Source organism: Odontomachus brunneus, unplaced genomic scaffold (genome assembly GCF_010583005.1).
Source record: "Odontomachus brunneus isolate Ranch 3 - 2012 unplaced genomic scaffold, Obru_v1 Obru_scaffold_058, whole genome shotgun sequence".
Taxonomy (NCBI): domain Eukaryota; kingdom Metazoa; phylum Arthropoda; class Insecta; order Hymenoptera; family Formicidae; genus Odontomachus; species Odontomachus brunneus.
In genome coordinates this window covers 1,933,702-1,956,557 of record NW_022639508.1, presented here as the reverse complement: position 1 = coordinate 1,956,557, position 22,856 = coordinate 1,933,702, and the positions used below count along the sequence as shown (strand labels likewise).

General features: G+C 43.3%; 2 protein-coding genes across 13 annotated transcripts in view; one reads left to right on the top strand and one right to left on the bottom strand.

Moving 5' to 3' along the window:
* LOC116845833 overlaps positions 1–22,856 on the bottom strand; it is a 293,678-nt gene that overhangs the window by 5,289 nt on the left and 265,533 nt on the right. For 4 of the 12 annotated variants that reach the window (XM_032818974.1, XM_032818976.1, XM_032818985.1 and 1 more), the window contains 2 exons: positions 4,278–4,687; positions 268–487 (listed from right to left, as the gene is read on the bottom strand). In XM_032818974.1, the coding sequence (XP_032674865.1) occupies positions 268–487; positions 4,278–4,616 (559 nt within the window). In that variant the 5' untranslated portion in view covers positions 4,617–4,687. Of the gene's footprint in view, positions 1–267; positions 488–4,277; positions 4,688–7,014; positions 7,174–7,248; positions 9,015–9,070; positions 9,436–10,926; positions 11,241–11,265; positions 12,024–15,231; positions 15,381–22,856 lie in introns of those variants that run through there. The other 8 variants (XM_032818980.1, XM_032818981.1, XM_032818978.1 and 5 more) reach the window with 8 other exon arrangements.
* LOC116845832 overlaps positions 15,564–22,856 on the top strand; it is a 244,937-nt gene continuing 237,644 nt past the window's right edge. Inside the window, exon 1 of the mRNA XM_032818971.1 lies at positions 15,564–15,840. Within this exon, the coding sequence (XP_032674862.1) occupies positions 15,702–15,840 (139 nt within the window). The 5' untranslated portion in view covers positions 15,564–15,701. The remainder of the gene's footprint in view (positions 15,841–22,856) is intronic.

Below are 22,856 nucleotides of genomic sequence, written 5' to 3'. Positions count from 1 at the left end.
CCCCCCCCCCCCCTCAGGAGGGGATGACGGCACGGGAGATGGGCGAAACGAAGTAAATCTGATACGTCAAGCAACTCGATTCCGCGCATTGGTAAACCGCGAAACTTTATTAGGTCAGATGCCGCGCCGCGTCGAGGCCGCGGACGACCACTTGGGGAAGGGGGGGGGGGAGGGAGAGCAGGAGAGGACTATCGGTCGCTTCCTTCCTTCCGGAGGGAAGGCCGGCAAGGTGGGCTGGATAGAGCGAACTCTCGCAAGATTACGCACCGATACGTTCGGAATCGATGAGGCTGCAGCTCAAGCGTGCCCGGCAACCTCCGATCATCGGCGCGTGTCTCACCCGCGACGAGCACCGGGAGGACGGCGCGGGTATCCGGTACTCTTGACATCGAATCAGTTTTCCCGGGCTGCAGCGGGCGGTCTTGGACGCTTTCGATTCGTTTCTTGCGTCATACTCGTCGTCGGTTACGGTCGTGGGCCAACTGTCCTGCGTAGCCGAGGAGTCTTTCAATTAATCCTGCGCTCATCGCTCGATGGATCTCGGTGAATCTGTCTTTTCGCATGTTATCTCGGTGCTTTCGGGTGCTTTTTGGACGAGTCTTACGTTAGACGATGTGCGACGGCAAAATTGGAGGATGCGCTTTGCGCGGTTTGGATCTGCGCGACTTGGAGGAGGTAACTTACGGCCAGTAATGAGTATCAATTGATTAAATTTTCCTTTGACTAAAATAATCGTTAAAATCAGCCAATAGTCGCGTATGTAATCACGTATAATTTAATCGATTGATGAAATCAAAAGGTTAGGTCAGAATGCAGTCACAGGATGGAGGTAAAGTTCAGCAGTATTTTTCAGCGCAACGAAATGGAGTGTCTTCAAATGGTAAGAATATTTGTATAATGCATAATTTTGAGCTATTATTTCGATACATATGTTCAATTATTAATTCAAAGAAAATAATAAAAAGAAAAGAAATCACATTTGTGATTATGACAATTAATCAATGTTGATTATTGATTATTTAAAAGAAAATATTCATCGATTAATGCCCAACATTGTTTGCATTTAAACGACGCACGATGTGTGGAGGATAAAACGCATTTTAACATCCCGTTTACTCGATTTAAGTTTTTACATTTACACTCGAGAAGAATTTGGTTTTTCTTGCGACCAGTTCTCTAAACTTCTTAAAGTGGAATTTCATTCAAAAGAAGTGAAAAGTGACAATATTTTCACTCGAAGTAAAAGTGAAATTATTGTCATTCAAAAGAAGTGAAAAGTGACAATATTTTCATTCGAAGCAAAAGTGAAATTATTGTCACTCAAAATCGCGAAAATAAATATTTCACTCAAGCTTAAAGTGAATTCTGACTTCATATGAGCAAATTTTCAATCGATTAGAGTGAATATATTTTCGTGACGGTTGAGTGAATTAGATTCACTCATAAAGGACCTCCCACAAAACCTATGGAAAATGGTTTTCGGTCAAATTGGCTGAAATTTCATTATGTTATAGTTTTCGCCATGCTGATAAAAGTTATCATTGCACCAAGTCCCAAAAGTCAATATTTCCCAAGATATAAAGGGTCAAAGTAGTGAAATATGGTCATCCGCAGTAGTAAGACGTATGTTATAAGTGATACATTGATATTTATTCACGAAATAAATAAAAATCGATTTTTACATATATATATGTAATAAATATTTAGTTCCGCAATATATATGTATATGTATATACAGGGTGGGGCAAAAGTATCGGACCGGTGAAATATCTCGAAAAATATAAGTTTTACAAAAAACTGTTTCAGATCTTAAAAATATTGCGGAACTAAATATTTATTACATATACATGTGTAAAAATCGATTTTTATTTATTTCATGAATAAATATCAATGTATCACTTATACTTATAACATACCCGTACGTCTTACTACTGCGGATGACTATATTTCACTACTTTGACCTTTTATATCTTGGAAAATATTGACTTTTGGGACTTGGTGCAATGATAACTTTTTATCAACTTTATTCATGGCGAAAACTATAACATAGTGAAATTTCAGCCAATTTGACCGAAAACCATTTTCCATAGGTTTGTGCGAAGTCCTTTCAAGCGGATTATTCACTCAACGATTTAGAACAAAGAATTCACTTTACCAGGTGTAGAAGTATGAAACCGGAATTTTTTTATACAAATAAGACGTCTGTTGTTCGAAAGTGATAAATAATACTTTATTCAAAATAATTTCCACTGTTTTGAACACATTTTTCCCACCTCTCTGGCAGTTTATGAATGCCGTGCCAAAAAAACTTTTCATCTTTTGAAGCGAACCAGTTATCTAGCCATTTTTCCACATTTTCATACGAATCGAAGCGTTGGTTAGCGAGAGCGTGTCCTAGCGATGCGAACAGGTGATAATCGGACGGAGCCAAGTCTGGAGAATAAGCCGCATGCGGTAGTAATTCCCAACTGAACGACTCGATCGTTTCCTTGACCCGTTTTGCTGTATGTGATGGGGCATTATCATGGAGCAAAATGACATTGTGTTGCCTTTTTGCATATTCTGGTCGTTTTTTAGTCAATGTTCGATTTAAATCGATCATTTGTTGTTGGTAGCGATTAGTATTGACGGTTTGACCAGGTTTCAGCAGTTCATAGTTCATAGTTCATAGTTCATAGTTCTTCGTTCCTCACGTCAAAATCACCACTTTTGAATTTTTTAAACCACTCGAAACACTGAGATTTACCAAGAGCATATTCACCGTAAGCTTCGACAAGCATTCGATGTGATTCTGCAGCAGTTTTCTTTAAATGATAACAGAAAATCAATGCTGTCCGCAAATCATAGTTAGTAGGCTCGAAACGTGACATGTTTAAGGTTATACAAAAATATACTAGAGAATGAAAGTTGGGGTTATGTTTGTTGACAATATTCGTCAGCTGTTAGGAGAATATAATAGCGCGGCAGTAGCGGTCTTACGGTCACTAAACTGAACGCTGGCACCATTTATAGGGGAATTCCGGTTTCATACTTCTACACCTGGTATATGAGTGAAAAATGACGCCAATTCGAATGATTTGGTAGTCATCTTGTTTTTCGAATAAAATTTCATTCCAAGAAATTTAAGGGAGCATTGCAGTTAAACTTTTTATCTATGATTTTTTATTCTATGATTCCAAAAGAGATCTTCGCTAAAAATGTGAACAGATGCCGTTGGTCGTAAGAAAAACCAGTTTTTCCAGAAGGTCAATGACTAATGACTAAGGTCTGTTCTACAATACGTCGTATATCGGAGTCGGAACGCAATCAATGGTCCAATTAGGAGAACTCGTCTCGAAAAACAAATCCTCTGATTGGTCTATCGATTGTGTTCCGACGTCCGACAACGATATACAACGTATTATAGAACAAGCCTAAGGGGGATGCTAATAATTGAGTATTTTGCTGTATATATCGTGTGGTCGTGTCAAAGTAATATCGATCAGTCGCGCGGATAAGTCTTTACAGTTATTTACTCAGTTATCTAATTTTAACCGAGGTGCACTGTGGTTCGATAATCGGATTAGCTGTAATTCGCGTAATACGGCGACGAGAGGGAAAAGAAAGCGGCAGCGGAGAAGAGAGAAGGAGAGGGAAACGCGTGCGGACAGAGATAAAAATCCACGTTCCGCATAGGTAGAGGAAGTTCTAGAAATGTGCCCCGCACGTGAGATGCAACCACGTGCGGAGATTGTATACGGTAAATAAGCTAAATCCCCGTCCGGAGAAGACACGCACGGAAAGACTCGTGTCTGTGCGAACTGAATTAAAGCGCGAGAGTTGATATTTCATCAAGCGTTCATGCGGACTCTCAGCATTAAAGCCACGACGAAGTCTAATTACCGAGATGTTAAGATTTCATTACCGCGAATTACGTTGAATATCACTCGAACACAGTACGGCTATTTATCTCGAGATTTTCCCTAAATAGAAATCAGCCCCGAATTTCCGCTCGAGAAAGGGAGAAAAAGAGAGAGAGAGAGAGAAAGAGGGAAGGTGGAAGAGTAGCGAGAAAGTGTGATAGTGTAGAGTGTGAGAATTTGAGAATTTGAGAGTTTGAGAGTGTGAGTGTGAGAGTGTGAGAGGGTGAGTTTCAGAATGACAGAAAGAGCTGAAGAGTGTGAGAGAGGGAGAGAGAGAGAATTTGGAAGTGAGAGAGAGAATTTCTCGCGAAAATGGAGCTTGCAAAATTGAAAATACCGTGCATATCGATAAATACGATCTCGTTGCTCTCTCACCGATTCTCCAGCGTCGCTCTCGATCAGCTCGATATCTAGATCATCCTGCGTGAACGTACGGAGCTCGATTTTTTCGCACGTTTCGCCCTGCCGACCGTCCAATGGTTCCTGCGCATAGATACAGCCGTTGGAGTCGTCCGAATCGATGCAGAACAACATCGACGCGGACGATCCGGATGATCGATGGTCCCTGTCGTGGCGTGATCCAGGCGATACTGTCAGTTTCCAATGGTTCAACCACCAGCCGAAATTCTCTTCTCCATTGGACGGCGGCGAGTCATATTTTGCGGCGGCGATGGTAGCGGTGGTGGCGTCGCCTCTTCTGTCCAGATAAAACATCGCCCGGCGATTCTTGACGTTTCCCAATCGACGTGAGACTCGTGCAGATTTTACCACGTTGAAAATACCGTCTGCAAGAAAGACGGATTGACGTGCGCAAGAAAATCGTACCTCGCGCAATTCTTGCGCCCGCGAAACGGGGGCGCGTGAGCGCGCTCGTGTGTCTGGGATTCGCGCGTGATAAATTTCGTACGTTCCGATTTTGCCGATAATAGATTTCGCATGCGTCTCTCGCCGGCAGCCGTGACAAATTTCGCGCGTTCAGACGACTGTGCGATGATAAATGTGCGACGTCGAGCATGTATGCGTGTCTGTGGCGCTCATCGCCATTTATTTACACGTTTCGCGCGCTCTTGTTTTATCATTATTATTATTATAATGATAACAATGAATATTATTATTAACTTTTCCTTCGATGCATCCAAATTTTCGTTTGTTCGTTTGCTCGAACACTTCGCGCGCTAAGTCGGACTTGCAAAGTCCATGAGTTAAAATGCAAAGTCATGAGCGCGGCCACGTAAAGTCTATGTGAAGTGCTAACATGGCAAACATTAAATCTTTTATGAATCGCGGAAACCGGCGAGCGAGTGCGTCTTTACGGGCGCTGCAAGCTCTACAAAGCATTTCCGGGCTACTTTCGTTTATCCCTTACGCTGCGCTCTACGTATGCCGGCGGATACGCGCTTAGCTGAGCAAGTTACGTTACTTTTGGTCTCTTATTAATAGCGATAAGTAAAACACACATATATACGCGCGAACGTCACATATGTGCGCGTGGAAGCTGATCCTCTCCTATACAACCGTCGCGATATCCTCATTTTCCGCGTTTTCTCTTAGACACATAACATGTATGGTGAGTATGCGTTGTTCCAAAAAAATCAAAATCTCGAAATTCGAATACTCGGGGACATTTCTCGAAAAATCATAATATCGAGAGAAATCCGAATAAAGAGTAGACATCTGATTTAAAACAAAATATTAACAATAACTGTCTTAGAGCTTACATTGATCCGATTCACCCTATGATTCGATTCGCCTCGGTCTACCCTACCGATATAATATACTGAAATACAATTTTCCCGAGATATACAATTGTCTGAGTAACTATTACCCGGAAAACAATACGCGCAAGTCTACCAAGTATGTGTTGCTTATATCTAAAAAATAATGGAAATATTTTGAAAAAATTAGAAATTAATCTGTGTTGCATCTAAGAACGATTAAAATCAATTTTATATTGAATATTAGCGTGTCTTCTATTTTCAATTACTTTCTGCAGAAGCTTTATAGACAATATATCTTTAATATTTATCATTTGGATATACAAACTCGCACAATAGTCTCAACATTTACTAGGACTTACAAGGAAACCCACACAAGTGTCCGCCTCCGATTTTCATGAACTTGTAATATATTGTACTTTAGACCAAAATAACAGATAAGTTTTTTATTATATGTGCCTTTTCACAATTTTGGGGGGTGAAATAACTCTTTGAAGAAAATCGGTTTTTCTTCATTCGAAGGGAATATAATGAAAACTATAAGAGATAGAAAAAATATTTTGAATAAAAGTTGAATGGTTTGAAGAGTACTTTACAGAAATTATTTTAATAATTATAATAAGAAGTGGTGGGGGAAATGTTAACAAAAAATTTTTTTTCGAATAATTTCTGTACTCTTCAAACCATTCAACTTTTATTCAAAATATTTTTTCTATCTCTTATAGTTTTCATTATATTCCCTTCAAATGAAAAAAACCGATTTTCTTCAAATTCACCCTCTAAACTTGCGAAAGAGCATATATAATAAAAAACATCTGTTATTTTGACCTAAAATACAACATATTACAAGTTCATGAAAATCGGAGGCGAACACTTGTGTGGGTTTCCTTGTTAATTACAAGAGAATTCTTCAACCACGTGCAATTTTTCTACTTATTCATGCATTATGACTTATTGAATATGTCGAGTAAGCGACACACAGAATACTCAACAGTTACGATGTACGAATATGCAAAATTACGCGTGTAGTCAAGAAATTTCATAACTAGGTCTGGTAAGTATTAAGGCTATTATGCTGGGTAGCGTACACTCTTGTGTCCCAATGAATATATGCTAATACACCCGGCTCTACAACGAGAGACAATTCCTATATTTCGGCACAATTGTATTTCGGGAGACTATATTCGGATCTCAGCATTATGACTGTAAGATATAAAGTGAACTGAGGAACGCGGGCGCCATATTGACAAACAAACAATTATATAAGAAGACGAGAGAGAGAGAGTGTGTTGGAGCGGTAGCCTGGGTAGCTCAGTGGTTTAGAGCAGTTGTCCGGCAAGTGAAAGATCCGGGTTCGAGTCTCCGGCTTCCGATATACTTTTCTCTCCGACTCTTACAATGACTTTTCAGGAGACTATATTCCACTTGTTTTTAGATCTCGGTACGTTTTTCTCTCGGGTACGATGCATGCCCACTCACGAACACCACAACTCCTTCGATTCGGACGGGCACCGGCGAAGGCGAGGTGAAACACAGTCGGGAAGAGGCGATCGCGACACCTCACGCGAGGAGAGCACTCAAGAGAATCGCACTATTTACTCGGCTCCATAGATCAAGAGAGCATTACTCACGAGATTAACTTCCGACGACGAGCTGCCAGCCGATAACGCTACTACGTCGGCATACTCGCGATCGCCGACGTTTGTCAACAAGTCACTAACACCAACGATCACGAACTGGCCGTCGATCGACGAATCGAGCCGGTTTTCACACGTCGATCGATCGTGGGACGTCTACATCTGGCGCGCGCTGCGGGAAGGGTGACGATTTTTCATCGGGTCGCACGTGCGATCGCGCATGAATATATACTCGTTTGTGTATGTGTGTGTGTGTTTGTCTGGATATACGCGATCGACCTGATCGACGAGACACGCGATTGTTACATCTCCCGGGGATAAGATCGCATTTACGAGAGAACCGCATCGGTCTGCCCGCGTTACGTCACGCGAGGTATCGTTATATTTTGTCTCGTCGTCGTCGTTGTCGTCGCAACCAGAACCGTCGTCAATTGACCGCTAAATGCGCCGTCACACTCGGACTTCGACTACCCGCGGCCACTTACTTCCTTGACCACCGGTCGCCATGGTGACTCTAATTTAATAAACTGTCATTTCCCACCTCGCGCACCTTCGCTGCATGCGTATATACGGATGCCCGAATATTTGCTAAATCGAGAAGGTTATACGACTTTCAGTCTTATGCATAATATTTAAGATTGAAAATCGTAGAAGTAACTCTGATTATAATGATAGGATTATAATTAATTCTAACAAATATTCTAATAATTATAACGATTTCTATTGTATAAACGTATAAAGCCGAAAATCCTGCAACTCTTCTCTCTTAAAGTGAATCAGTGAATAGTCACTGATATCAGTTATGACACTGAGCACTTTCAGTGCTATATTTATAACTGCAATCAGTGTATATTCACTGTTTTCATTGATGTTTGACTGATTTATTTTAAGAGAGTTTATCTAGGAAATGTTCGGGCATCCATAACGTCGTGTGTACACAATGAGTGTGCGGAGTCGACTGATTAAGGGGGAAGCGAATGACGAACTTCAAAAATGTCAATAAAATAAACACGATCGTCATCAACACGATGCTTTTCGTATTTCTTATTTCGTATTTCTATATGTACATATAGATCTTATTTTAAGGATGGGTGCTGCTTTGTTTCGTCATGCTGGCAGAGAATGTAACCACGCGTATCTTTGTACATCTCTTTCTACAGACATCTTACAGAAATCTTTCTGCAGACTACTCGTAAATTTTCGAGCTTTTCCCTCCAAGTTCAGTCGTAAAGATACAGGAAATGTTCCTCGAAATTCTCGTTGGTGGAGAAAACACATGCGCGGTACATGCAAGTCGCGGGACTTTTATATCAAGCAGTTACGCCGACTGACAGCTCGAGATGTCAATTTCAAAATTTTTTATCGCTCCCCGTCGCACACTGAGCAATGCTCCCAGTCATTTTTGCACGTGCTTTTATCGCGCGCAAAGGCATTTGTGATTCGGCACAACCGAATGCGAACTTCCGCAGTGTTCCGTCGGTAAAGTTTCCCCGTGTGGCATCCCCTTAAGTGTAGCGACGCTCTCCCTCGACGAGTTTCGCAACGCGTCCCGTGCACAATAGGAAAACGTATCTCCTGAGAATTGCTAAAAGGACAAAAAATTGCCCCGTCGGATACGGGATGCGTTACGGAACTCATCGAGGAAAAGTGTTGCTACCTTTAGTCGACCGACCGTACTCGGCGTGCGCGAGAGAGCTCCGCTCTGCGGTTCCTGCGGTTTTTTATTCTTCCCCTCTTCTGCTGTTTTTTTCCCTCGTCACGGCTTTTTTATTTTCGAAGGTCGATCACGCGCGCAATTGTTCGCGAACCTCTTCACCTTTCGGTTTTGACCGCGCCGGTGGCGGCGAGCCTCACGTCAATCGCATCCGCTTCGGCGAGAATTATCCCGGCGCGCTCGCTCGCGATCCTGCGGTGGAATCGCGCAGAATTTTTCACGTGTCACTTTTTCGGCCACTGCAAACAAAAAATAACGCGCGTGCATTTCTCTCTCTCTTTCGAGAGGCAACGCGTAACGCCCTTCGAAATAGCTCTTTTTAAACGCGACTGACTGCGAACATGCTGAAACGCCCGTGACGTTTCTTCGTTGGATTGCGAGAAGCGCGATTCGACTCGGTATTTTCAGCGCTCACGAAATAAAACAGTCGAACCAATTAGCCGGACGAGCGGGCAGGTAACTCTTCAATATTAGGCAGAGATCGATCGTCGAGTGCAGACATACCGAACACGCGGCTGTGCCGCGTCAGCCCGCGCTGCGCTGTCACTAGGTGTCAACCTCGGTGGATACACACCGTCACACCGTGTCCCAAACCCGAAATCGACGCTCTACGGTCGCGTCGACGCCGACGGCGATTTTATAGTCCGGATTGTGCTCGCATCTCCGCACCGCGTCCGAAAATGCCGGGTTGTTGCTGCGCCCTTTGGCGGTCCGAAAAGCGCGTGTTCGCTAATTATTTCTCGGTCCAAGTAAACACGTCGATTTGCGCGCGCGTGTGTGTTTGTGTGCGACGCGATTCCCACCGACGGAATGACGTAGCGCTGCGCTCGTGATAATTCGCTGACCCGTGTCCGCGGGTGATAATTACACAGCCGCGTCTCGTCCGGGTATCGACTCCGCGCGAAAACACGCGCGCTGTCGACAAACAGCGGGAAAAATAGGGGCTCGCATTCACCCCACACGCGTCGCACCCCGCGCGCCAAGGAGGCTGGCGAACGAGAACAGCGAGAAAATTCGCACGGATCGCCCTGAGAGAATTTTCGCCGGCTGACGTTTCGTTCGTCGTGCGCGATAAAGGGACTAACTTGCGCATCCGTGAGTTCCCTTTGTCGAGTGCCCGTCTCGCTTTTGCGCTTTGTGAAAAGCGTCGAATGAAATATCATCCCCGGCAGTCTGGGGAGAAAGAGTCTGGGGATTCCTGTGAAGACGTCTCGAGGAATATTCCGCGCGATTTTTTCCTTATCGAAAAATGCTGAACCGGGCATTGATCCACCGTTGGACGTTGAATTTCTCAGCGCGCAAAAATCTAACGCCGCGCGCCGATAGTCATTATCTGAGACGATAACACAGGACACTGAGAGAAAAAATGGTCGCTGAAATTCTAATTATCTCTGCGGGGTCAGCTAAATTTTCTTGCTTTAACGAAAAAATAGTAGAAGCAATACGCACATAAATTTGCACATAAAATTATAAAATTGTTATCGTCAAAACTCTAGCAACTTACTACACACACACACACACACACATATAAACAGTTCTGACTATAATTCGTTCTACAATTTTAAATATTCTTTCTTTATAACACGCATATAAGATAAATGAGAAATATGTTTCTTATTTCTGAAATATATAAAATATATAAAAAAGAAATAAGAACATATATCTTTTATTGTATAGTTTTAATTATAGAAATTATTCTACATTAAGAAAAAATATCTGATATTTGTAATTATAATTACATAGAGAAATAATCATTATAAATTATGGTCAAGGAAACTATTTTTTATTAAATTCTGTTAGAGATATAATCTTATTACTATTATTATTTTTTTATATCAGAACAACTTACTGGTGTGAAAAATAACTATAATTTTAGTTAAGCTCACCGTTTTCTTCTTTCACTGTATAATTATAGAATTTTTTACTTTCATTATGCGATTACAATTAAATGCGATTACCAGACACTTTTTCCTTCTTTCCTTCTTAGTGTACCAAAGTCTGCTTCTTCCTCCTAGTGATACCCGGAATTAGGAGAGTATCCGTCAAGCTGAGCAGAATGTCAAGTCGATCAACGACATCAGGAAGACGAGCAGTGTCTGTGTCCCCCTCTCTCTCTCTCTCTGTTTCCTTCTTAGACCTTCCGATCGTGCGGATTGGTTGTCACCAATGCAATTGTCATTCGCGAGCGGAACACGAGCTGAGAGAACTCGCAAGCGACTGTGCGGCCGGCACGGTCGGCGTCGCCGTTGCCACGGTTTGCTTACACTGATTAATCGCCGAGGGCGGCCAGCACGTACCGTAAATATTCGATTATTCTAATTCGCCGAGTATTAATTCAATCGGCGGAAGGAAGGTCGTCGATTGTGTTTGCACGGCGCAAACGTCCAATCACCGCGGACACCCTCCCTTGCTCTTTCCTTCTTTTCCTCCCTAGTTTGTCTTTCCATTTTCGCTCTCGAAAGGAGACGATAAGCGGATGACCGGATTTTTTTTCTCTCTTTTCACTATCGCGTACCCGATTCGATCGCGCTTGAAACCCGGTGACTTCTCTCATGACACCTTAAATACTTCTCTCGCGCACCGATACGATTACCGTACAGCTCTGGGATACGTAACGACAGCACCGAACAGAGAAAAAGATATCCGTGGAAAAAAACAAGGAGAGTCGAGAAACTCGGGCTTTCTGCGAGCTTTGGAAGCGACAAGACGTCCGTTCGTTTGTTTCGAGACTAAAGTATAATAAGTATATAAACGCGTAATTGCCTGATAATCGCGCTCTCCTCTCCTACAGACGCATAACAACATCGATAGTCGTGATATACGCTCGCATACGAAAGTGGCGGCCTTTGGAGAGATAATAAAAGTGTCCATTCGTGCCGGTCTTCCCGCGCTGATAATGCACCGCGCGCTGCAACGCGCCATCGCGCGGCGCGTCGTGAAAGGCGCGGATTGTCTTGTTAAATAAACTACTTTTCTAACAGTCAGCCTGTGGTCTAAGGATACGATTAACTACCGCAGATCCGCGATATGACGTGAGAATGCGGGTATTCGAGACTACATGCTGATTTTCATTTTTTCCGAGGGATTTTTACGACCAAAGTCCGGCGGGGCGGCGCGCGCCCGGACACTCGGCCAAACCGGCCGAATTTTCGGACCTGTTTTTGGGACGAATATTCGGGATGACGTCGACAGGCCTTGATCGAGGGAGAAAAATGATGCGCATCGGCGATAACGTTATCGACGTACCGTACGTCGTTGCACTCGCTATCAGGTGTAACAGATGCGCGTACGCCTCTCCGCGTTTAGTAGACCAAGCGCGATTACCGCGGGTCCTGTGTATTTTGTCGGTTCGCGAGAGTACTCGGGAAAATAACTCGCGAAAATATACATTCATGCTGTATGCATTCGAGCGGGCAAAATGAGCAAATTACGGAAAACTGATCTGCGCGCAGAGAAACACACACCGCTTTCAGTGTTTCATAAGTTTGAACATCCGCAAATCTATTGTAGGTACATCAGAAGCACCATCATGCATGTTCAAAATTTTTAATTAAAATTTCTATCATTATAGTATTTTTCGACGGAATCAAGTTGGAATGACTAAATTTATAATTACACGCCATGTTTGCGCTTTATATATTCACCGTATCACATGTCATAAAATATCCTCTAACATCTGACGATCTTCGTCAAAGATTGATTGCGAAATTTCGGGAGCTGAGCGAATTTGATTCCCCCGGGAATTTTGAGGTATCAAGTTTGGCGAGGATGAGCATCGTCTTATGCGTCACTCGGTACGCGCGCACTGTTTACGTCGTAATCGCTCAACCTTGTCTTATCGAGCGGCGAGATCGCATCGATTATTTCCAACGCGATAAGATTATGAATTAGATCGGCTGATGAGTCATGCATCATCATGCGAGAAACCGCGGATGCGCATTTCGCGGTCACGACCGGAGAAACGAGTGGGATCGGGTAGTTACATTACATGGCTGAAATTACATCAACGCTGTTGGATAATAATGTTGACCGCGTCTCGATACAATGTCGAGAAGTCGAGAATTGCTTTGCTTTATAGTTCGACAGCTCGTTGCGTTTCACGAGATTGTACGATGTTTCGTATTATCCGCGCGCGCGCGATTCCTGAGGAGCTTGCGAGAAATCGTCGGGAGATCGACAATTTCGTCGATAGATCTTATTGACGTGAAATTAGATGGTTATCTGAAAGGTGGCAGGAAATGGCATGTAACTTTGTGACGTTACTATTTGTTATATTTTGTTATTAGTAGAAAGCATAGCTCAAAATATCCGACAAACTTTCGCAAATCCTTGTATGAGATATCCATAAATACACTGAGAGAAATGGCTTAGAATGACACTATACTCGTTTTATGAAAGTAATATGGTGAATTTATATGCGATATCTGGTTCACATATCCAATATTCTGATTACGATGTCTCGACGCATCTGGTAGTCAATACCGAGACATTTAGTTGTAGACATCTAGACAGTTTGGTAATTCTCTCTAAACGTGTGATACTATTGACGCGATAGTTAATTGTTACTCACTGCGACGTTTCCTTTTTCATCTATACTAATTTGTAAAGACGTCGTGCTATAAAAGAGTAAACGCTGAAACCGTTAAATATTTGGAAGAATGAAATTTCTTCAAATATATGTCGACAAATTTAGAATATATTAGAATAATTATAAATATATTAATAAAATAATAAATATATTATAAATAATAAATGTATTAGAATATATGAAGATTATATAAATATATGAAGATTATATACAGTAAATATATGAAAATTATATATAACATTGTTAGATTTTAGGTTAGGTAAAAAGTGTAACACTACTCCACAACTGTATTCATAACATTTATCAAATGAATTGTATGTTGTACCAGACGGTTTGGTAAACGTATTTAAGCATTACTGTAATGCTACTTAGACAATGTGCTCACCAGATAGTTTGGTATCATTGACTAAATATCTTGTTATACGATTATTTACCATACTGTTTGGTAAACCTAAATAGAATTCTGGTTATCTATTCTAGTATCATCAGTGTAAAGATGATTATTGTAAGATTATTATGATTTAACTTCTTCAGGAATACTGTAGTATACGTTTAATTTTCATGTTTTAATTCGGAAGATTGTCGACAAAATGAAACAAGCATTACTGTGGATAAACATTCCGCATAAAATTCCACAAAAAAAAGAACTCTCCATATAATTAACACGCTGAGAGAAAATATATGTAAGAAATAAAAAATATTTATCGGATGAATACTAATAATACTTAATTATTTATATTAATATAAAATATCTCTCAGATAAGAAAATATATGTTATTTTAAAACCATAATTTTTTATGAAAGTAATCGTTTATTCTATTTAACTAAAGGAATTTAGATTTAAGTAAATATGTTATATATTAGTACCCACCGAATAAATATTTTTATTCTGTACATATTTTTCCTCTCAGTGTAAATGTCATATGTATGTAAAACCTTAAGATTACATTATTTTCTTCTGATTTTAATAAATTCATTCTAAAACAGTTCAAATAGCTTTCTGACAATCCTCTCGGATACTTTCCGCAAGTGAAACCGAGAACACAAAGGTAAACTCCAAATTACATCGTTTTCCTTCAATTTTAATAAATCCATCCCTAAAGAAGTTAAAAGATAGCATTCCAACAATTTCCTCCGAGAACTTTTTGCAAGTGAAAACGAAGAACAACATAAAGATACATACGTGCCTCGCGAGATTATCTTGAATAACAAGAATCTTACAGGGAAATCCTCGACATACGCTCCCGACTCGAACTCCGCCATCGTCTCAAGTTTGTCTTCCCCGTACAAACACAGGCAAGACAAGCATCTCGAGCGAGCATCTCTACTCCTGTATCACAGCCTGCCAAAAATCCGCCTAGCGAAACCGCGCCGAGCGCGTCGCAGCGCTTGTACTCTCGCGCGCTCTCGCGAGGCGAATTCGAACAAGTGCGGCGCACGCGCGGCGAGATGGCGCGCCGCGCGCCGCGGCGGGGGTGGTTATTCGTTGTCTGCGCGGCGCGAGGGTGGCACGACTGGGTGGCGGTGGGTGCTCGTTCGTTCGTTCGTCTGTCCGTTCGTTCGTTCGTTTGGTGGCGGCGGATCGATAACGGCGCGACGGTAGTGCGCGAACACCGTGAGAGCGGCGGTCGTCGCCGTCGTCGTCGACGTCGTCCTCGTCGTCCTGGTCAATCACCTCGTGTGTCCAGGTCCTCGTGCTCTCCCGTGGTAGCCGTGGTGCTGGGTCGCGCGCGAGCCGGCGCTCATCGGGACCGTAAGTTGCAGCAGCCGGATGCCAATGACGTTGGCGCGTCCGCAGGACGAGCGCCGCCGTCCGCGGTAGCTCTCGGCTCCGCGAACACAAACCCACCGTGCGCGCTCGCTCCTCTTCGCGTCGGGGTATTAGTGTGCACCACCGCGTCGCGCCGCGCCGGCTCGGCCGTTTCCGGTGACGTGACGGCGAGTTCGCGAGCGAACGCGCGATCCGGCGTGATCCGGCCGCGCGCGAGTTCGGCGGTGTACGTGGCGTCGTCGCGTTGCCCCAGCCTCGGGAGGTTATGCACACACGGCGCGGGTGCGGCGGGGAGTCCGCCGCGGTGGAGCAGGAAGCCGCTCGCGAGTGGTGAGGAGAGCCCGCGCGTCGGGACGCGCGCGCTCGCCCACATCATGTCGGCGACCTCCTGGAGCGGAAGCCGCCGGCGCGCCGCGACGCCGGCTCGCAAGAGGACGCGTCACCTCCTGCTGACCGCCGTCGTCGTGCTCGGCCTGTTCACCGGCACCGTCGTGTGCGAGAAGAGCAAGAAATGTGAGTACACAGACGCTCGATCAACCGGGAGTAGTGCGCCGCGCCAACGAAACGAGACAGACGGCGGCAACGCGCCCGCGCATGTTTCGTTTCGCGGTCGCGTCCCGCGACTTCCGCCTCTCGCGCCTCTGTCACGTGGCGATTCGTCGGACCATGCGATCGGTTTCGTTCTCAGCGCACAAATCGCGACCATTCGACGGACTACGTGAAGGTGTCTGAGGTGTCCCGCGCGCGGGCAATCACCGTTTTCGAGTTCGAATTGGCGCGCGCGACTTTTGAATTCGACCGGCAGCTCGCGATCCAAAGTTAATTTCTCGGACGACAAGTAGTAATTGTTCTTTTATCGTTGCAACGAGTGTGTTCGGACAGAATGACGGATCGTCGAGAGACCCACGGAGCAATCAATGTGTGGAACTTTGTTCTTCGCGCGATAAAAAGTCCCCACATTTGCTGTTTCCCCTTCATCTGGTTATTTTATTGTATTGCAATTCTTGGTATGCTACAATCACGTCAGTATGCCACGACATATTTTACGACATATCTGTAAAAAAAATGCATCGCGTTTCAGCACGTGTCATAATTCATACGCGCGGACACGTGTCACGTCGAGAGGGAGCATCCGCGACGAGCGCAAGCGTGAGAATCGCGCGGCGCAAAGAACGACGTTTGTTTCACGCTCGTGCGTCGATTTTACCCCGAGATACGGACGTTTGAAGTTTTCAAACGATAGCGCTCATTCACGTACGCCGGTGGGCGCGCGTACTACACGCTGTAGTATATTTACTACGTTGTGCGTACTCGCGCCACCCCCTTCCGTAGTGAACGGTGGCGCACGCTCGGGTCACGGCCTCACCGGTAGGCCTAAGTCCCCGTTTGAGATTCGCCACTCATCGATACCCCCGCGCAGAAAAATCGCAGTAATGCGAAATAAATTGCACTGGACACTTAAGACCGTCTCGCATGTCAATTTAGCGATTTATTCACAGAAAGAATATTATAGTTTCTTTTTCATGTAAGTTCTTTTCAATTTCACTATGTTTTCAGAATAATGGAATAGACTATCTGTCTTGCCGAACAACACAGCAAATCTCGCTGGAAACATATAGCAAATGTTTTAAATAAGATTTCAGAAAATTTAGTACACTTACTATACAAAATATAAATAGCATATGTGAAGAGAGAGAGGAGAGAGTGGAAGGATAGTCAATTACTGCAGAATGGCGATTTACTCCTCAGTTATAAAATTTTACGATACTACATGTCATAAAATTCTCTGTGTTTTGAAAAATCGATTATCTCCGGCGTCATTTTGATTTTAATATCGAGCGAATCAGGCAAATATTAAATGTACCGCACACTAGGGAGAATGGAAAATATTTCGTTTATATAACGGCACAGAGAGAGCGAGAATTATAACTCGGTAAATTGTTCTATATTTCACGTTTTTCCTCTCTCTGCACTGTATGAGTGTATGAAGACTTATCGCGGCTTGGAAGTCTCATTATAGTCCGCGGATGCCCAAGAATATTGCACGAAAATGTGAAAACATGCCTCTGGTTAATGAGACCAAATGATTTCTTCCCTTCTGTAATCACAACGGCGTGCGTTCAGTCAATGCCACTTTCGCAAGAAACGGAAAGCTCGAGCGTTCTTTACAACACGATCGGATCCTTTTATTAATCTATTAATAATCGATCCCGTCGCGTAAGCAACTTACGTTCTCCTCTCTAATTCCGCGTCCACCGGGCCGCCCATTAAGTGCTCGGAATAAAACACAGTGATTAAACGTACGTTTATCGTCCGCCGGGGTCTGAACGAGAAACTTAGGGATACTCGATCCGCGGTCCCAGGAAAAAAGTTAAATTAACCCCAACTTTAATCGAAGCGGGTATAATCGACGGCGCACGTAAAATCCTCCTTTTGATGAAATTGCCTCGTTATCTGAACTTCGTGAGTGCAAAAGCTCGCCGCCGCCGCGGATCCGGTTAAAGGAAACGGACGTCCGTTAACCTCCGTTAGACACGCTCGTTAACATAGAACACGAATCGCATTTTTGCCATTAACCGTCGTAGTCATCCTCCGCAACACAGGGGAGGGAGTGGCAGAGGGCAATGCCACTGCCACGCGGCATACGTGCTTGTAGCTCTGCGAGCAGAGTTTCACGGTGTGAAAGGAAATTGTCTATAGTTGGGCAAGAATGTTCCAACACACAAACTAATGATTTCCAAGTTTGTCAGTGGATAGTCCATACGTCTTTCTACATGAAACAAAACAAGCCTATGGACACCGAAAATTCATTGAGAAAAGTTTTTATTTTCAGCTAGTTACGCCGTTTTTTAATAATTGAATTTTCTTACCCATCTTTCAAAGGGCTAAGCTTGTCAATGAATACTGTTGGAGAGAAAACACAACTGGTCATGCCTGATTTTTGGGATGATCGCGAAAGAATCGCAGTGTTGTCTATATTTTTTAAGGCTCCTGGGGAGTCGTATCATCCATCTCTTTTTAATGACGTCAGAAGCGAGAAAACGCATGCTAAAAATTCCTGCAAAATGCGTCGAGATAAACAGATATATCCACAAAACGACATTTGCGATCGATTAAGTACACCTCTAAAATACTCCGTACACTTTCCTTTTGTTCTAACAATCAACAGATAATTATAAAATAAATGTGACGTGCAATCGTCTTTTCTAACCTAATTTCCTCATTATCTTGTCGTATTAATTTTCCGATTATCTATTGATTTTTAGAACAAAAGGAAAGTGTACGGAGTATTTTAGAGGTGTACTTAATCGATCGCAAATGTCGTTTTGTGGATATATCTGTTTATCTCGACGTATTTTGCAGGAATTTTTAGCATGCGTTTTCTCGCTTCTGACGTCATTAAAAAGAGATGGATGATGCGACTCCCCAGGAGCCTTAAATCATACATTCACAATTTTCATTTTCACCTTTCTCGAAACGTATCTCGAGTGAGTTGGAACATTCTTGCATAACTATGGCCAATTCTGTTCGCGAATTGAATTCTGGAAGAGTTATATTTAAAGATTTGCGCGTATCTATACACACACACGTATCGTGCAGCATCTACAAATTCTCGGTGGTTTTCACAAGTTATCGCGATGAAGAATAAGATGTGGAAACTCCACATCTCTTTTATCCCCCGTGTGCGAATTATACATGAAACCTTCAGGGTGGGTTAAATTTCACAGACACGAGAACATAAGCGAGCTCGCGACTCACGGGTGCACACATGTGCGCGTCTCATATGCGAATCACGTGCGTCAAGCTCTATTACGTAACATATATGCATGTTCTCGGGTAACTTCTTCGCTTTTGTTAATCGTCCAGCTCGGTCCTCGGATGTCTCTCGTCGCGCCTTGTCGTCCCATTTTCCCTTCCTCGCTCGCTCGCTCGCTCGCTCCCTCTCTCCCCCTTCCCTCTCGGCCCAGACAGAGTTGTTTTTGTTAGCTTCCGGTTCCCGTCGCGGGGGATACCTGTCTCCCTCACCGACATAATAACCAACCTCTTTCTCCCGCGCCTCCTCTCGTATCCTCCCTGCCGCCCTCACATTGCTTTACCTCACGCGTTTCATGATCCCCACAATGCCCTTCCGTTGCGTGAAATCCTTCGCGAAAATTACCATTCCTCGTTCGCTCGCGGGTGAAAGTAATAAAAAAAGATAATAAAAGGCCCTTTTTTCATTATCCTCTGACGTTACTCGTTAAACCTCGGTAATGCGTTCAAAATATCGGCGCTCGTCTACCTCTACTTCTGCTTCTCGTATTTGAGATTTTCTCGCCTACCTCTCCCCCTCAATGTTCCTTCATGTTGAATTTCAACTCAACGTTCCGGTATCTTCTTCTTTCACGACGTTCATTCGCGTTCATTTAGCACGTACATGTTCCATCTTGACTTCTGGAAGTCCCTTGTTTCCGGCCCGCTGTTTCGCGCGTGCGATTCGTATATCAAGTGATTAATTGCTCCCCAGCAGTCGGTTCGATTCCTCCTATTTTGTGTGTATATTGAGAGAAGTGTTTGGTATTTGTAACCATAATCGCGCATAGTGAAAAGAATTATAGTCGATAGAACTTTTTTTGTAGTGAAAGTGTTACTACATACCAAAAAATACGTAGTGAAATAACTGTTATCTGTCTCAAACATTTCACGAGTTTGTATATCCGTAAATCTATTGTAAGTATTTATTCATGTATATTCTGATACCTACACAGAGAGAACGATTTGGTTGAATCAAATAAACACTTCTTTGGAATAGTTCAAATAAATTTTTCGATTGATCGAATAAAATTTTGTTTTAAGCAACAAAAATATTTATTTGCGGCTTAATCCCAAAGAAATATTTTTGTTGTGTCAACCAAATAATTTGTTTGGACTATTCCAAAGAAACATTCATTTGATTCAATAAATCGTTCTTTCTGTGTAGTGAGCCCAACATTTCAATGATTATTAAATTAAGAAACAAATTCGGTTTGCTTACAGCATACAGTCGAATTAATTTCTGTTTGACAATTTTGCAATAAAAAGTATCTTGTAAGAAGATACATTCTTCTTTCATGATAATGAAAGAAAAAAAAATCTGTTCCAAAAAAATTTGTGATAAGTATACATTATTATTAAGATTATTATTATTTAAATATTCTTTGTCGAAGATAACTATTGCTCGAAAGCAGAAAAATTACCTTCTTAGCAGTAAAATGGTATTTTTCCGTGTGTACAATTTTAAAATGATAATAACCTTGTACGCATATTGTATGCGAAATGATAACAATCTTGTATGCCACTTCTTTTCGTTAGAATACCACGAGGATATAGTTGGCGCCGGAACTGTCTATAATTTTACAGAGATTAACACATTTATTTTCCCCCAGTCTCCAAATGTCGTGTTATTCGCGCCGTAGCTACCTTGGCGTGCGCTCAAGCGACCAAATTATCATAACGCCGTGGCGGCCCGGCGAAGTATCGGCACGCGAAAATTGCGGCAATCACGCCGAAGTTACAGCGGAACGACGTTAATTATTTGCACTGGCGGCGGCGGCAGCGGAATTACACAACACAACGAGGTGAGAACGCGGCAACGGCCGATAAACGAAGCTAATTACGACAGTCGAATTAGCCCAGGCTGGCGGTCGATATCGAGCGATCCATCCATCAATCGATCCATTCGCGGATCGATCGATCCGAACGCACGTTGTTGTTCGGCATTTCCGCGATCGTTAGTGCGCGTTTGATCGCGGCTCGCAAAAGTCGTCCACTTTGCGAATTCGACGAACGGAACGAAACGGGACAGGAAGGCAATACATTTGCTCGTGCGATCGCGATATTTTATCAACCGCAATATTATCCGCTAACTAACTGACCGCGTTGTTTTTCACGTTGATAAATGTCGGAAGATAGCGGCGGTCATCGTAACGAGATTGAATTAATAAAGGAGCGCAAAAAAGGACCGGCTCGCGCGGATAGTATTTCGCGGGAGGGAAAAAACCAGCAATATTTTCATTTACGATGGTGATATTGTTTCGTTGTCCGACACAATACATGATGCAGATGCGAAAACTTCATATCCGCGCGCGCGAGAGCTCGCTTTGTACGCGCGAATTTTTCCCCAGGAATATCGCCCAGAAATATCCTCCCCCTCTCCCGGGGCGCGTCTAAAAATCCATATATATTCCGAATATATTGTGAAATATATAACAGTATTTCAACGCGCGCGAGTATTGCCCTTCGTAGGCAAATTTTCCATCCACTGACACCGCCGCCACATATCGATTTTATTTTTTATCACGGCGCGTTTCAAGGGAATAGCTGCTCTTCCACCCCCATCTCCTACTCCACTGTTTCGAAATATTTTGTGTGTTATAATTTTGGATACGCCGCGCGCGCGCGTGTATGTGCGACACATGTATATATCCACCTGCCAAACCGTTCGCGCGTATTGCATTCTGCATTGATGGCATTTATTTGCGATAATAACCGCGGCGCGAGCCGGCAAAGCGCTTTCGAGAGCAATCGCAAATATAAATATTTTTCTTCTTCCGTCACTCGCGTAACCGCGCGTTTTCACATCCAATTACAGGCGAAAACGGCGAGGAAATGTCGTACGTGCAAATACAACATGCAGTGGAGTCTCTCATAATACTCGCGATTCTCTCTCTTTCTCTTTCTTTCCTTTTTCAAGTTCATTTTTACATTTTGCGACTACTTTTCGACTGTCCGTTAACCGTCTAATTTCTTGGCCGAGCGAGCGTTTAACGAGATCTTGCCCGGGATATATTTCTTGCTGTCCTACTTAACTATCGCGAAACTCGAGCCAGTACGTTGTCTCTCTCTCTCTCTCCTGTGCGCCGCGCATCGATTTTGTCCCCCATATATAGATCCTAGCCGTTAGATAGGGTCGCGCACTCGAGTGTCCCCGGGTCTTTCTCTCGGCCCTCTCTCGGAGTACACTGGCTCTATATTTGCAGCGAGCTTTCAAGGGCCCACTACTTTCTCGTGTCTTGCATCTCCCGTCCGTCTCTGAGTCCGTGTCTCTTCGAGTGGCAGAAACGTGCAACGACTTTTTCCGCGCCATTTCTCGCGCTTGAGCGCAGATTTAACAAACTAGATAAAACGTCGGGAGACTAGCTATCGATGCGTCGCGCGACATCCTGTAGAGTGCTCCTCAAGATTCGATTCTTCCAGATTTAAAGAACGCGCGTCGCTTTCTTCACATCTCAAGCCGATCTCCGGGAAAATTCTTAACGGTATGGCTTTTCTTCAAATATCACGTAACAATATCCTCTTTCATAGAGATAAAAACGTAAATTTTTTCATCAAGTGTCCTTTACGTCTTTTGTCCCAGGAGGCCTTCTCAAGTCTATATTAAAAGTCGTTACTTATAACTTGCCTCAGGTGAGATACTCGGATTTGAACTTAGAACTAGATATGAGGTTGAATTGAATCGTACAATCTGTATCCATTATATTTTTAAGTGCGTAATTTAACTTTAAATTCTA